A 15,034-nucleotide genomic window follows, 5' to 3' on the forward strand; every position below is an offset into this window, starting at 1 on the left:
TCTCCCCGTGTGCTAGCTCTCTGAAAGAACTCTCCACTCAGGCCCAATCCCCTGTCCCTTCCCCCATTCGGCCCATCTCCCCGTGTGCTAGCTCTCTGAAAGAACTCTCCACTCAGGCCCAATCCCCTGCCCTTCCCCCATACTTTTTAAAAAGTTTCTTACTTAAAGTATTTCCCTACTTTCCTTTATAAAATCTATTCTGGGTTCTGCTGCCCCCACTGTTCCTGGCCGGTCACTCCACATCCCAACAACCCTCTGCATAAAGACAGTCTCTCCGAACACCTGGTCAGTGTACATTCCACAAAGAGAAGTTCGGATGAGAGAGGCCATTTCACCCATCTAGGTAACGGTTCTACCGGGATCCTCCGTCACGCCATCCCTCTGCCTCTTGAATGTCTCCAAGGATTTTGACCCCACTCCCTGACCTGGATGCAATCCCAGGTTTCGATCGCTCTCCTTGAATTAGTTCAGCCCTGAACTTCTCGATTTCCATTGCTCCTCCATTGGCGGCCGTGCCTTCAGCCATCTCGGCCCTAAGCTCTGGAATTATCCCCCTAAACCTCTCTGCCTCTCTCTCCTTTAAGGCACTCCTTAAAACCTACCTCTTTGACCAAGCGTTTGGTCACTTGTCCTCATATCTCCTTATGTGGGTGTCAATGTTTTTGTCTAATTCTGCTCCTGTGAAGCACCCTGGGATGTTTTACTATGTAAAAGGTGCAATATAAGCACAAGTTTCTGTTGTTGTTGTATCTTTGATCTGCGAAGTCTTAATGGAACCAAGGTGGCTCCTTCAACAATGCGTACAGTGTACGGGCAATAAATGCATTGCATGCCAACAAATAAGCATGCCCTTTAAACCTCGTATGCCCCAACTCTGTTGTGTGGCCACATCATAACCAAGGCACTGTCTTACTGCGTGCTGCCAACATGGCCGAATAGTAATGAACAGAACTATGGTGCCAGTCAACTTTGATATCAGATCTGTTTGCTCTTTCTGATTGTTGCACCTTTCTTATGCTGTGAAAGATTGCAAGAAGCATATGGGTTATGTATAACATTACATTTACTTATACAAGGGATTAAAATGCTCAGACTGTTATCTACAGATATATCTATATTAAACATCTTACATCTGTGCATAATTCGTGTCTTCTAAACATTACTTCTTTTTGTCGCATTCCCCTTCCCTATTACCTAAATTCCTGTGACGACATTTATAATTGAAATTTCCTATGTAAACATATCATGCTGTAATTACACCCTCCTACCATTGGTGGCGCTGCAATGTCACAGTTTTGCATCTCAGAGGAAATCTTTCCACTGTATTTACGATATTATTAACACACAGGGACCAGAAGGGGAGCTTCCTGCTGGGTTTACGATGTTGTTAGGATACAGAGACCAGGGAGAATCTTCCTGCTGTGTTTACAATGTTGTTAAGACACAGGAACCATGGGGAATCTTCTGGCTGTGTTTACAATGTTGTTAAGACAGAGGACTGGGGAAATCTTCCTTCCCCTTCAAATAGAGGCCAGGGCTAGGCCTGGCTGTTAGCCCCCCGCCCCCGCACACCCCATCTCCTGTCCCCCCCACCCACCGCCCTGTTCGTTTAGTCGGCCCTGCTCAAACTTACTGGTCTTACACATGAAGAGTGGGCACATACGAGAACTATCGAAGGGCTGCCCTGTTTTGCTGGAACAGAAAACCCAGCGGGGTTCGCAGAAGAGAATGGGGGAACAGCAGGGTAAATATCCTCCTTCTCTCCAACCCCCATCGCTGTCTCTACCGGGAGGGAACAGCAGTCTTGAGTCAGAGGCCAGAGTGCTACCAACCGAGCCAAGCTGACACTGAAACCAGCACCAAACTGTCTGCTCACCATAGCAAAATACTGCAGATGCTGGAAATCCAAAGTAACAACAGAAAATGCTGGAAAAACTCAGCAGGCCAGGCAACATCCATGGAGAGAGAAATAGAGTCAACGCTTCAGGTCAAAACGCTTCATCAGGACTGAAAAAACACAGGAAATGAAACAGATTAAAAGGCCAGTTTGGGGACTGGGAAATGAGGGTGAGAGAACAAAAGAAAAGTGAAGAGACATTAAGAGGTATTCAAAATGAGACGAGATGGTGAGAGGACTAGTGGAGAGACAAAAGACGGCTCTAGATTAGGTGTGAAATGCGCTGGCAGAATGAGAGACAGCTGCCATGTGGGAGAGAAAAAAGAGGGAAGGGCCAAAACAAAGGTGTGGATAAAAAATATATATAAAAATGTAATAGGGGCCGAGGTTATGATCTGAAATTGTTGAACTCGATGTTGAGTCCAGAAGGCTGTAAAGTGCCTAATCGGAAGATGAGGTGCTGTTCCTCGAGCTTACGGTGCGCTTCCGTGGAACAATGCAAGAGCCCGAGGACGGTGAGGTCTGAGTGGGAATGGGGCGGTGAATTAAAATGACAGGCGACCGGAAGCTCAGGGTCACCCTTACGGACTGAATGGAGGTGTTCCGCAAAGCGGTCACCCAATCTGCGTTTGGTCTCCCCAATTGGGGAGGGTGACCCCGAGCTTCCGCCCCATTCCCACTCAGACTTCACCGTACTCGGCCTCTTGCATTGTTCCACGGAAACCCAGCGTAAGCTCGAGGAACAACACCTCATCTTCCGATTAGGCACTTTACAGCCTTCCGGACTCAATATCGAGTTCAACAATTTCAGATCATAACCTCGGCCCCTATTACATTTTTACATATATTTTTTATCCGCACCTTTGTTTTTGGCCCTTCCCTCTTTTTTCTCTCCCACATAGCAGCTGTCTCTCATTCTGCCTGCGCATTTCACACCTAATCTAGAGCCGTCTTTTGTCTCTTTACGAGTCCTATCACCATCTCGTCTCGTTTTGAATACCTCTTAATGTCTCTTCATTTCTTTTTTGCTCTCTCATCCCCATTTCCCAACCCCCAAACTGGCCTTTTAATCTGTTTCATTTCCTGTGGTTTTTCAGTCCTGACGAAGGGTTTCGACCTGAAACGTTGACTCTATTTCTCTCTCCACGGATGTTGCCTGGCCTGCTGAGTTTTTCCAGCATTTTCTGTTGTCTGCTTACCATGTACAGTATAGTAACACGCAGACCCAGTCTCACTGCTAACACAGCTACTGCTGGTCTCTGTATCCTAGAGAACCAAGCAAGACATTTGAAGCCCGCACGCAAAATGGCTTTTGGCGTGTTTTATTCCCAGCCTTGGTCTTGGAATTAGGATTGCACGCTCTCATGCCTGTTCCTCTGTTGCCCTTCCTCTTTCCCTGTTTCATTTCTCCTTTCTCACTTCTCCTTTCTCCCCTTAAGCTCTCCCTCTCATCCTCTATCTCTCTCTTTCGCATTCTCCATTCTCTCACATTCACCCTCTCCTCTGGTCTCCTGAGACTGTGACAGAGAGAGAACGCGACAGAGGGTGTGTGGGTGTGAGTAGGGGAATGTGACAGAAGGTTAGTGAGTGTGAATTAATGGGTGTATTACAGTGTGAGGAGAGTGAGTGTGTGAATGAATGATTGTGTTACAGTGCGAGTAAAGATAGTGAGTGTGTGAATCAGATTGTGTGTTAACATAGAAACATAGAAATATAGGAGCAGGAGTAGGCCATTCGTTCCTTCGAGCCTGCTCCGCCACTCAATATGATCATGGCTGATCCTCTATCTCAATACCATATTCCCGCTCTCTCCCCATACCCTTTGATGTCTTTTGTGTCTAGAAATCTATCTATCTCCTTCTTAAATATATTCAGTGACTTGACCTCCACAGCCTTCTGTGGTAGAGAATTCTACAGGCTCACCACCCTCTGAGTAAAGAAATTTCTCCTCACCTCAGTCCTATATGTCCTACCCCGTATCCTGAGACTGTGACCCCTCGTTCTAGACCCCCCAGCCAGGGGAAACATCCTCCCTGCATCCAGTTTGTCTAGCCCTGTCAGAGTTATATACATTTCAATGAGATCCCCTCTCATTCTTCTAAACTCTAGTGAATACAGGCCTAGTCGACGCAATCTCTCCTCATATGACAGTCCTGCCATCCCAGGAATCAGTCTGGTGAACTTTCGCTGCACTCCCTCTATGGCAAGTATGTCCTTTCTTAGGTAAGGAGACCAAAACTGCACACAGTACTCCAGTTGTGGTCTCACCAAGGCCCAGTACAACTGTAGTAAGACATCCTTGCTCCTGTACTCAAATCCTCTTGCAAAGAAGGCCAACATACCATTTGCCTTCCTAACTGCTTGCTGCATCTGCTTGTTTGCTTTCAATGACTGGTGTACAAGGATACCCAGGTCCCTTTGTACATCAACATTTCCCAATCTATCACTATTTAAATAATACTCTGCCTTTCTGTTTTTCCTACCGAAGTGGATAACTTCACATTTATCCACGTTATACTGCATCTGCCATGTATTTGCCCACTCACTCAACTAATCTAAATTGCCTTGAAGCCTCTTTGCATTCTCCTCACACCTCCCACCTAGTTTCGTGTTGTCAGCAAATTTGGAAATATTACATTTGGTTCCCTCATCCAAATCATTGATATATACTGTGAATAGCTGAGGCCCAAGCACTGATCCCTGTGGTACCCCACTAGTCACCACCTACCACCCCATAAAGGTAAATGAGATGGTAGTAAGTGTGTGAATGTGATTGTGCGCATGTGAAAGACTGAGGACAGCGAGAGTCTGTGCTTGTGAGAGAGTGTCTGTGCACAAGTGCATGTGCATACAAGTGTATCCGTGCACCAGATTAGTGTTTGCACCAGATTTCTTTGTTTTATCTGTAAAGGTTTGAATGTCCCAGGGAGTCGAGCCCTGGGCAGCTTCTGTTCCTTCAGGTGGAGAGAGAGCGTCTCCACAGTAGGACCCATCCCCTCTCGACTGAGCATTCAATATCAACCTGCATTTATGTGGGCCTTACACAGTCTTAGGATGTCCCAAAGTGCTTTGCAGACAATGAAGTATGTTTTGAAATGCAGTCACTGTTGTAATGTAGGAAACATGGCAGAATTTGCGCACAACAAGCTCCCAAAAACAGCAGTATGATGATGACCAGATCATCTGTTTTTAGTGAGAGTTGAGGGATATATATTGTCCCCAGGACACCAGGGAGAACTGTCCCTGCTGTTCTTTGAAATAGTGGCCATTGCATCTTTTATGTCCACCTGAAAGGGCAGACGGGACCTCGGTTTAACAAATCATCTGAAAGGTGGAACCTCCGACAGTCAGTGCTGCACTGGGAGAGTCGGCCTGGATATGGGGCTCAAGTGGGAACTCTGAAGTGGGAACTCGAACGCACATCCTTCTGACTCAGAGGCGAGAGAGAGAGAGAGTGCTAAACCCACTAAGCCACAGTGGAAACTCCATGTCAACAGCTGCCTAGCTTTAAGCAGAAATACCACCAGTGTCTTCACCGCACGTCAATTACAAGAGAAATGCAGGGAACAGCACCAACCACTGTACATGGCCTTCTTTGATCTCACAAAGGCCTTCGACACTGTCAACCGTGATGGATTATGGAGTGTCCTCCTCAAATTCGGCTGCCCTCAAAAGTTTGTCACCATCCTCTGCCTGCTTCACAACGACATGCAAGCCGTGATCCTGACCAGCAGTTCCACCACAGACCCAATTCACGTATGAACCGGGGTCAAGCAAGGCTGTGTCATCGCACCAACGCTCTTCTCGATCTTCCTTGCTGCAATGCTCCATCTCAGCCTCAGTAAGCTCCCCACTGGAGTGGAGCTCATTTATAGAACAAACGGGAAACTGTTCAACCTCCGTCGCCTCCAGTCCAGATCCAAGGTCATCCCATCCTCTGCCGTCGAATTACAGTATGCAGACGATGCTTGCATCTGCGCTCACTCGGAGTTCGAACTCCAAACCATCGTCAACACCTTCACCGAAGCATATGAGCATGGGCCTTACACTAACCATCCGTAAGACAAAGGTGCTCTACCAAACTGCCCCCACCACACAGTACTGCCTCCGATTATCAAAATCCATCACAAGGCCTTGGACAACGTGGACCACTTTCCATACCTCGGGAGTCTACTGTCAACAAAGGCAGATGTCGACGACGAAGTCCAACACCGCATTCAGTGTGCCAGTGCAGCCTTCGGTCACCTGAGGAAGAGAGTGTTTGAAGACCAGGACCTCAAACCCGGCACTAAGCTCATGGTCTACAGGGCAGCAGTGATACCCGCCCTGCTGTATGCCTCAGAGACATGGACCATGTACAGCAGGCATCTCAAAGCACTGGAGAGGCACCACCAACGCTGCCTCCGCAAGATCCTGCAAATCCATTGGCAGGATAGGCGCACCAACGTCAGTGTTCTTGCTCAGGCCAACAGCCCCAGCATCGAAGCTTTGACCACGCTCAATCAGCTCCGATGGACGGGTCACATTGTCCGCATGCCCGATACGAGACTCCCAAAACAAGCGCTCTACTCGGAACTCCGACACAGCAAGAGAGCCCCAGGTGGGCAGAGGAAATGCTTCAAGGACACCCTCAAAGCCTTCTTGAAAAAGTGTAACATCCCCATCGACGCCTGGGAATCCCTGGCCCAAGACCGCACAAAGAGGAGGAGAAGCATCCGCGAAGGCGCCGAACACCTCGAGTCTCTTCGCCGGGAGCAAGCGGAAGCCAAGCGCAAACAGCGGAAGGAGCGCACGTCAACCCAAGCACCCCACCCACCCGCCCCTTCAACCACCGTCTGCCCCATCTATGACAGAGACTGTAGGTCCCGCATTGGACTCATCAGTCACCTGAGAACTCATTTTTAATGTGGAAGCAAGTCATCCTTGGTTCCGAGGGACGTCCTAAGAAGACGAAGAAGAAGAAGCTTTAAGCAGAAATACCACCAGTGTCAGGACACAAAAGGTTAACAGTTTGCTTATAACGCAAGTCCAAGTGATGTTTTCTCACATGCTGCCCACTTCCTGATTTAACTCACAGAGACACATCAACCCTTTCTAATTAAATACACAGAGGGCGCAGAACAGGAAGAGTCCATTCGGCCCAAGCACTGCGTGTCAACAATTATTCCGCAGGCGAGTATTCGGCCAGGGCCTGGGTAAGTAACACAAAGATTGTAAATCACTTCCATGACTAACGTCTTCCTTTGTTGGTGTTGTAACTTGATAAAGACCGGTTCCAATGATTGAGGCCTTATAAAGATTTCTAATTATTATTGAGATCTGGGCTTAGGGCTCAAGTCTGTGGTACAGGACATCTTTCTAGTTCAAGGGGTGAGGGTAATCCAGAGTCTGTAGCCTGTAATCCAAGCTGATGCGACCAGTACCAGTACTGAGAGTGCTGCACTGTCAGAGTAGCCGTTCTGAGAGACTGCTGCACTGTCGGAGGAGCAGTACTGAGGGAGTGCTGCTACTGTCAGAGGGGCAGTACTGAGGGGGTGCTGCACTGTCAGAGGAGCAGTACTGAAGGAGTGCTGCACTGTCGGAGGGCCAGTACTGAGGGAGTGCTGCACTGTCGGAGGAGCAGTACTGAGGGAGTGCTGCACTGTCGGAGGAGCAGTACTGAGGGAGTGCTGCTACTGTCAGAGGGGCAGTACTGAGGGAGTGCTGCACTGTCAGAGGAGCAGTACTGAGGGAGTGCTGCACTATCAGAGGAGCAGTACTGAGGGAGTGCTGCACTATCGGAGGAGCAGTACTGAGGGAGTGCTGCACTGTCAGAGGGCCAGTACTGAGGGAGTGCTGCTACTGTCAGAGGGGCGGTACTGAGGGAGTGCTGCACTATCGGAGGAGCAGTACTGAGGGAGTGCTGCACTGTCAGAGGGCAGTACTGAGGGAGTGCTGCTACTGTCAGAGGGGCGGTACTGAGGGAGTGCTGCACTGTTGGAGGGGCAGTACTGAGGGAGTGCTGCACTGTTGGAGGGGCAGTACTGAGGGAGTGCTGCACTGTCAGATGGGCAGTACTGAGGGAGTACTGCGACTGTCAGAGGGGCAGTACTGAGGGAGTGCTGCTACTGTCAGAGGGGCAGTACTGAGGGAGTGCTGCACTGTCGGAGGAGCAGTACTGAGGGAGTGCTGCTACTGTCAGAGGGGCAGTACTGAGGGAGTGCTGCACTATCGGAGGAGCAGTACTGAGGGAGTGCTGCTACTGTCAGATGGGCAGTACTGAGGGAGTGCTGCACTGTTAGAGGAGCAGTACTGAGGGAGTGCTGCACTGTCGGAGGGCCAGTACTGAGGGAGTGCTGCACTGTCGGAGGAGCAGTACTGAGGGAGTGCTGCACTGTCGGAGGAGCAGTATTGAGGGAGTGCTGCACTGTCAGAGGGGCAGTACTGAGGGAGTGCTGCACTGTCAGATGGGCAGTGCTGAGGGAGTGCTGCACTGTCGGAGGAGCAGTACTGAGGGAGTGCTGCACTGCCGGAGGGGCAGTACTGAGGGAGTGCTGCACTGTCGGAAGGGCAGTACTGAGGGAGTGCTGCACTGTTGGAGGAGCAGTACTGAGGGAGTGCTGTTACTGTCAGAGGGGCAGTACTGAGGGAGTGCTGCACTGTCGGAGGGGCTGTATTGAGTGAGTGCTGCACTGTCGGAGGGGCAGTACTGAGGGAGTGCTGCACTGTCAGATGGGCAGTACCGAGGGAGTGCTGCACTGTCACATGGGCAGTACTGAGGGAGTGCTGCACTGTCACATGGGCAGTACTGGCGGAGTGCTGCACTGTCGGAGGAGCAGTACTGAGGGAGCGCTGCATTGTCGGAGGGGCAGTACTGAGGGAGTGCTGCACTGTCAGATGGGCAGTACTGAGGGAGTGCTGCACTGTTGGAGGAGCAGCAATGAGGGAGTGCTGCACTGTCGGAGGGGCAGTACTGAGGGAGTGCTGCACTGTCGGAGGAGCAGTACTGAGGGAGTGCTGCTGCTGTCAGAGGGGCAGTACTGAGAGAATGCAACACTGTCGGAGGGGCAGCACTGAGGGAGTGCTGCACTGTCGGAGGAGAAGTACTGAGGGAGTGCTGCACTGTCGGAGGGGCAGGACTGAGGGCGTGCTGCACTGTCGCAGGAGCAGTACTGAGGGACTGCTGCTACAGTCAGAGGGGCAGTACTGAGGGAGTGCTGCACTGTTGGAGCAGTACTGAGGGAGTGCTGCAGTGTCAGATGGGCAGTACTGAGGGAGTGCTGCACTGTTACATGGGCAGTACTGAGGGAGTGCTGCACTGTCGGAGGAGCAGTACTGAGGGAGTGCTGCACTGTCAGATGGGCAGTGCTGAGGGAGTGCTGCACTGTCGGAGGAGCAGTACTGAGGGAGTGCTACACTGTCGGAGGAGCAGTCCTGAGGGAGTGCTGCACTGTCGGAGGAGCAGTATTGAGGGAGTGCTGCTACTGTCAGAGGGGCAGTACTGAGGGGGTGCTGCACTGTCGGAGGAGCAGTACTGAGGGAGTGCTGCTACTGTCAGAGGGGCAGTACTGAGGGAGTGCTGCACTATCGGAGGAGCAGTACTGAGGGAGTGCTGCTACTGTCAGATGGGCAGTACTGAGGGAGTGCTGCACTGTTAGAGGAGCAGTACTGAGGGAGTGCTGCACTGTCGGAGGGCCAGTACTGAGGGAGTGCTGCACTGTCGGAGGAGCAGTACTGAGGGAGTGCTGCACTGTCGGAGGAGCAGTATTGAGGGAGTGCTGCACTGTCAGAGGGGCAGTACTGAGGGAGTGCTGCACTGTCAGATGGGCAGTGCTGAGGGAGTGCTGCACTGTCGGAGGAGCAGTACTGAGGGAGTGCTGCACTGCCGGAGGGGCAGTACTGAGGGAGTGCTGCACTGTCGGAAGGGCAGTACTGAGGGAGTGCTGCACTGTTGGAGGAGCAGTACTGAGGGAGTGCTGTTACTGTCAGAGGGGCAGTACTGAGGGAGTGCTGCACTGTCGGAGGGGCTGTATTGAGTGAGTGCTGCACTGTCGGAGGGGCAGTACTGAGGGAGTGCTGCACTGTCAGATGGGCAGTACTGAGGGAGTGCTGCACTGTCACATGGGCAGTACTGAGGGAGTGCTGCACTGTCACATGGGCAGTACTGACGGAGTGCTGCACTGTCGGAGGAGCAGTACTGAGGGAGCGCTGCACTGTCGGAGGGGCAGTACTGAGGGAGTGCTGCACTGTCAGATGGGCAGTACTGAGGGAGTGCTGCACTGTTGGAGGAGCAGCAATGAGGGAGTGCTGCACTGTCGGAGGGGCAGTACTGAGGGAGTGCTGCACTGTCGGAGGAGCAGTACTGAGGGAGTGCTGCTGCTGTCAGAGGGGCAGTACTGAGAGAATGCAACACTGTCGGAGGGGCAGCACTGAGGGAGTGCTGCACTGTCGGAGGAGAAGTACTGAGGGAGTGCTGCACTGTCGGAGGGGCAGGACTGAGGGCGTGCTGCACTGTCGGAGGAGCAGTACTGAGGGACTGCTGCTACTGTCAGAGGGGCAGTACTGAGGGAGTGCTGCACTGTTGGAGCAGTACTGAGGGAGTGCTGCAGTGTCAGATGGGCAGTACTGAGGGAGTGCTGCACTGTTACATGGGCAGTACTGAGGGAGTGCTGCACTGTCGGAGGAGCAGTACTGAGGGAGTGCTGCACTGTCAGATGGGCAGTGCTGAGGGAGTGCTGCACTGTCGGAGGAGCAGTACTGAGGGAGTGCTACACTGTCGGAGGAGCAGTCCTGAGGGAGTGCTGCACTGTCGGAGGAGCAGTATTGAGGGAGTGCTGCTACTGTCAGAGGGGCAGTACTGAGGGACTGCTGCACTGTCAGATGGGCAGTACTGAGGGGGTGCTGCACTGTTGGAGGAGCAGTACTGAGGGAGTGCTGCACTGTCAGAGGGGTAGTACTGAGGGAGTGCTGCCCTGTCGGAGGAGCAGTACTGAGGGAGTGCTGCACTGTCGGAGGAGCAGTACTGAGTGAGTGCTGCACTGTCAGATGGGCAGGACTGAACAGGTGCTGCACTGTCAGAGGGCCAGTACTGAGGGAGTGCTGCACTGTCGGAGGAGCAGTACTGAGTGAGTGCTGCACTGTCAGATGGGCAGTACTGAGCAGGTGCTGCACTGTCAGAGGGGCAGTACTGAGGGGGTGCTGCACTGTTGGAGGAGCAGTACTGAGTGAGTGCTGCACTGTTAGAGGAGCAGTACTGAGCAGGTGCTGCACTGTCAGAGGGGCAGTACTGAGGGAGTGCTACACTGTCGGAGGAGCAGTCCTGAGGGAGTGCTGCACTGTCGGAGGAGCATTATTGAGGGAGTGCTGCTACTGTCAGAGGGGCAGTACTGAGGGACTGCTGCACTGTCAGATGGGCAGTACTGAGGGAGTGCTGCACTGTTGGAGGAGCAGTACTGAGGGAGTGCTGCACTGTCAGAGGGGCAGTACTGAGGGAGTGCTGCCCTGTCGGAGGAGCAGTACTGAGGGAGTGCTGCACTGTCGGAGGAGCAGTACTGAGTGAGTGCTGCACTGTCAGATGGGCAGGACTGAACAGGTGCTGCACTGTCAGAGGGGCAGTACTGAGGGAGTGCTGCACTGTCGGAGGAGCAGTACTGAGTGAGTGCTGCACTGTCAGATGGGCAGTACTGAGCAGGTGCTGCACTGTCAGAGGGGCAGTACTGAGGGGGTGCTGCACTGTTGGAGGAGCAGTGCTGAGTGAGTGCTGCACTGTTAGAGGAGCAGTACTGAGCAGGTGCTGCACTGTCAGAGGGGCAGTACTGAGGGAGTGCTGCACTGTCGGAGGAGCAGTACTGAGCGAGTGCTGCACTGTCAGAGTAGCAGTACTGAGCGAGTGCTGCACTGTCAGAGGGGCAGTACTGAGGGAGTGCTGCACTGTCAGAGGGGCAGCACTGAGCGAGTGCTGCACTGTCGGAGGAGCAGTACTGAGGGAGTGCTGCACTGTCGGAGGGGCAGTACTGAGGGAGCGCTGCACTGTCGGAGGAGCAGTACTGAGCGAGTGCTGCACTGTCAGAGGGGCAGTACTGAGTGAGTGCTGCACTGTCAGAGGAGCAGTACTGAGTGAGTGCTGCACCGTCGGAGGAGCAGTACTGAGGGAGTGCTGCACTGTCGGAGGAGCAGTACTGAGGGAGTGCTGCACTGTTGGAGGAGCAGTACTGAGCGAGTGCTGCACTGTCAGAGGAGCAGTACTGAGGGAGTGCTGCACTGTCAGAGGAGCAGTACTGAGGGAGCGCTGCACCGTCAGAGGTGCCGTCTTTTGGGTGTGGTCTGCCCTCTCAGGGGAATTTTAAAGATCCCACTTCCCCTATTTCGAAGAAGAGCAGGGGTGTTCACCCAGTGTCCGGGAGTCAAAATTTATCCTTGAACCAATATCATTAAAAAACAGATTATCTGGTCATTGTCACATTGCTGTTTGTGGGAGTTTACTGCATGCAAATTGGCTGCCGCGATTCCTATATTACAACAGTTCAAAAGTGCTTCATTCCCTGTAAAGCACTTTGGGATGTCCTGAGGTGGTGAAAGGCGCTGTAGTAATACAAGTATTTCTTTGTTTTTCTTTCTTAAATCCTGGTAACTTACTGCAGAGCACCTATCAGCCCACAGTGAATCAAATTAGTCTGGGAAGACATTGTCTAAAAGCCGTTTTGATCTCCTGAGAGCTGTCGGGCAAGAGGTGAAGTCTGATTAACTCCTCTTTCTCTTTCAGACCTTGAGACTGAGAAGTTGATGAAACATCTGGGAGCAGACAATGATCAGGAAATCTTACTTCCTCCTGTCACTTCTCCAAGGTAATATCTTTGTCAGCTCGGACATATTTATGATTAATACAGTAGTCTTTGCAACAGATCATTTCGGCCCAGAAATTCCGTTCGCAGGGCTGCGATCTGGAAAAATCTGCGCCCTGACCTGAGGGCTCCCGGGAGGCGCACAGTTCCGTTGCTGGGCCTCTCCAAACTGCCGGTGGGCAGGGCCCACGTATCCCAGAGGCGCAGGCGGCTCGCAGCGTCCCTGGGATCACATGGGCCATGGGGAGCCAATCAGAGAAGGGAATCTCCATTCATAGATTTGACAGGAATATATGAATAGAGATCACCCCCGAAACATAGTAGAACTTCAAATAATTTTTTTTAATCACTTTTTTAAAATGACTATAAATTACATAAATTAACTATTTTAAACAAAAATTTTAATTTTTGGAAAAAATAATTAAAGTTTTTAAAAGGGCTAAAAATAAACTTACCTTTCTTTAAAGTATTTTTAAATGATAAATCAGTGGAAATTAAAAAAAACATTTTTTTCAACTCTTACCCTGGTAAAGGCAGGCCTTGCACCTGCTTTTACCAGGCGCAAGAATTGTAAGTGTTTTCTGCGGGCGGCGGGTCTCCAAAAAGCGGAACTATCCACCCGCAGAGGCCCTGCTCCAGCGCAGCCGAGGGTGTCAAGAGCTTTCTTGCCAGATCGGAAATGCCGGTTTCCAGCGCATGCGCAGTGCATGCCTAAAACCAGCATTTCCGATGTCCCTACGGGTGAGTACACAGCGTGTACACACCCGTAGGGACCGGAATATCCAACCCATCATTGTCAGCTCAGACATGTTTATGGGTAATAGTCTTTGCAACAGATCGTTCTTATTGAGCTATGCTTGCGGACCAAATTCAGTAGTGACCAGTGTGCTAACTCGCGCCAAATCCCGTTCACCCAGCTTCTTATTCTTAGGCAGTCCCTCGGAACCGAGGATGACTTGCTTCCACACTAAAAATAAGTTCTCAGGTGACTGATGAGTCCAATGCGGGACCTACAGTCTCTGTCACAGGTGGGGCAGACAGTGGTTGAAGGGGCGGGTGGGTGGTGTGCTTGGGTTGACGTGCGCTCCTTCCACTGTTTGCGCTTGGCTTCCGCTTGTTCCCGCCGGAGAGACTCGAGGTGTTTGGCGCCTTCCCGGATGCTTCTCCTCCACTTTGTGCAGTCTTGGGCCAGGGATTCCCAGGTATCGGTGGGGATGTTACACTTTTTCAAGGAGGCTTTGAGGGTGTCATTGAAGCATTTCCTCTGCCCACCTGGGGCTCCCTTGCCGTGTCAGAGCTCCGAGTAGAGTGCTTGTTTTGGGAGTCTTGTATCGGGCATGCGGACGATGTGGCCCATCCATCGGATCTGATCAAAAGTGCTCAAAGCTTCGATGCTGGAGATGTTGGCCTGAGCGAGAACAATAACATCACCCCTGTGCTCGCTGACATACAACAACAACAACTTGTATTTATATAGCACCTTTAATGTAGTAAAATGTCCCAAGGCGCTTCGCAGGAGCATTATAAGATAAACATTTGACACCGAGCCACATAAGGAGAAATTAGTGCAGATAACCAAAAGCTTGGTCAAAGAGATAGGTTTTAAGGAGCATCTTAAAGGAGGAAAGTGAGGTAGAGAGGTGGAGAGGTTTAGGCAGGGAATTCCAGAGCTTAGGGCCTAGGCAACAGAATGCACGGCCACCAAAGGTTGAGCGATTATAATCAGGGATGCTCAAGAGGCCAGAATTAGAGGAGCGCAGATATCTCGGGGGGGGTTTGTGGGGCTGGAGGAGGTTAGAGAGATAGGGAGGGCCGAGGCCATGGAGGGATTTGAAAACAAGAATGAGAATTTTGAAATTGAGGCTTTGCTTAACCAGGAGCCAATGTAGGTCAGTGAGCACAGGAGTGACGGGTGAATGGGACTTGGTGCGAGTTAGGACACGGGCAGCCAAGTTTTTGATGACCTCAAGTTTACATAGTGTAGAACGGGAGAGGCCAGCCGGAAGTGCGTTGGATACATTGGATCCCAGTCCGGCTAAAGAATTGGAGCAGCGCGGAGATCTTGGAGGGTTGCAGGGCTGGAGGAAGTTACCGAGATAGGGAGTGGAGAGAGGCCATGGAGGGATTTGAAATTGAGGATGAGGATTTTAAATTCGAGGCATTGCTGGTCAGGGAGCCAGTGTAGGTCAGTCAGCACAGGGGGTAATGTGTTGAGGGGAGAAGGGAGAATAAAAGCTGGGGGATGAAATCTATCCCGTGTTAGAGGTTCGAAAGCAAGTCCTGAAATTTGTGCCTTTTGCTGACTTTAGCAAGAAGT

General features: G+C 51.5%; 1 protein-coding gene across 1 annotated transcript in view; it reads left to right on the forward strand.

Moving 5' to 3' along the window:
* Window positions 1-6,991: 6,991 nt before the first annotated feature.
* LOC147114197 (myelin-associated glycoprotein-like) overlaps window positions 6,992-15,034 on the forward strand; it is a 77,760-nt gene continuing 69,717 nt past the window's right edge. Inside the window, exons 1-2 of the mRNA XM_085995871.1 lie at window positions 6,992-7,092; window positions 12,639-12,720. Coding sequence (XP_085851997.1) covers window positions 12,681-12,720 — 40 coding nt within the window. The 5' untranslated portion in view covers window positions 6,992-7,092; window positions 12,639-12,680. The remainder of the gene's footprint in view (window positions 7,093-12,638; window positions 12,721-15,034) is intronic.

The sequence above is a fragment of the Somniosus microcephalus genome, chromosome 8 (genome assembly GCF_052327205.1).
Source record: "Somniosus microcephalus isolate GS21.2 chromosome 8, FLI_Smic_1.0, whole genome shotgun sequence".
Taxonomy (NCBI): domain Eukaryota; kingdom Metazoa; phylum Chordata; class Chondrichthyes; order Squaliformes; family Somniosidae; genus Somniosus; species Somniosus microcephalus.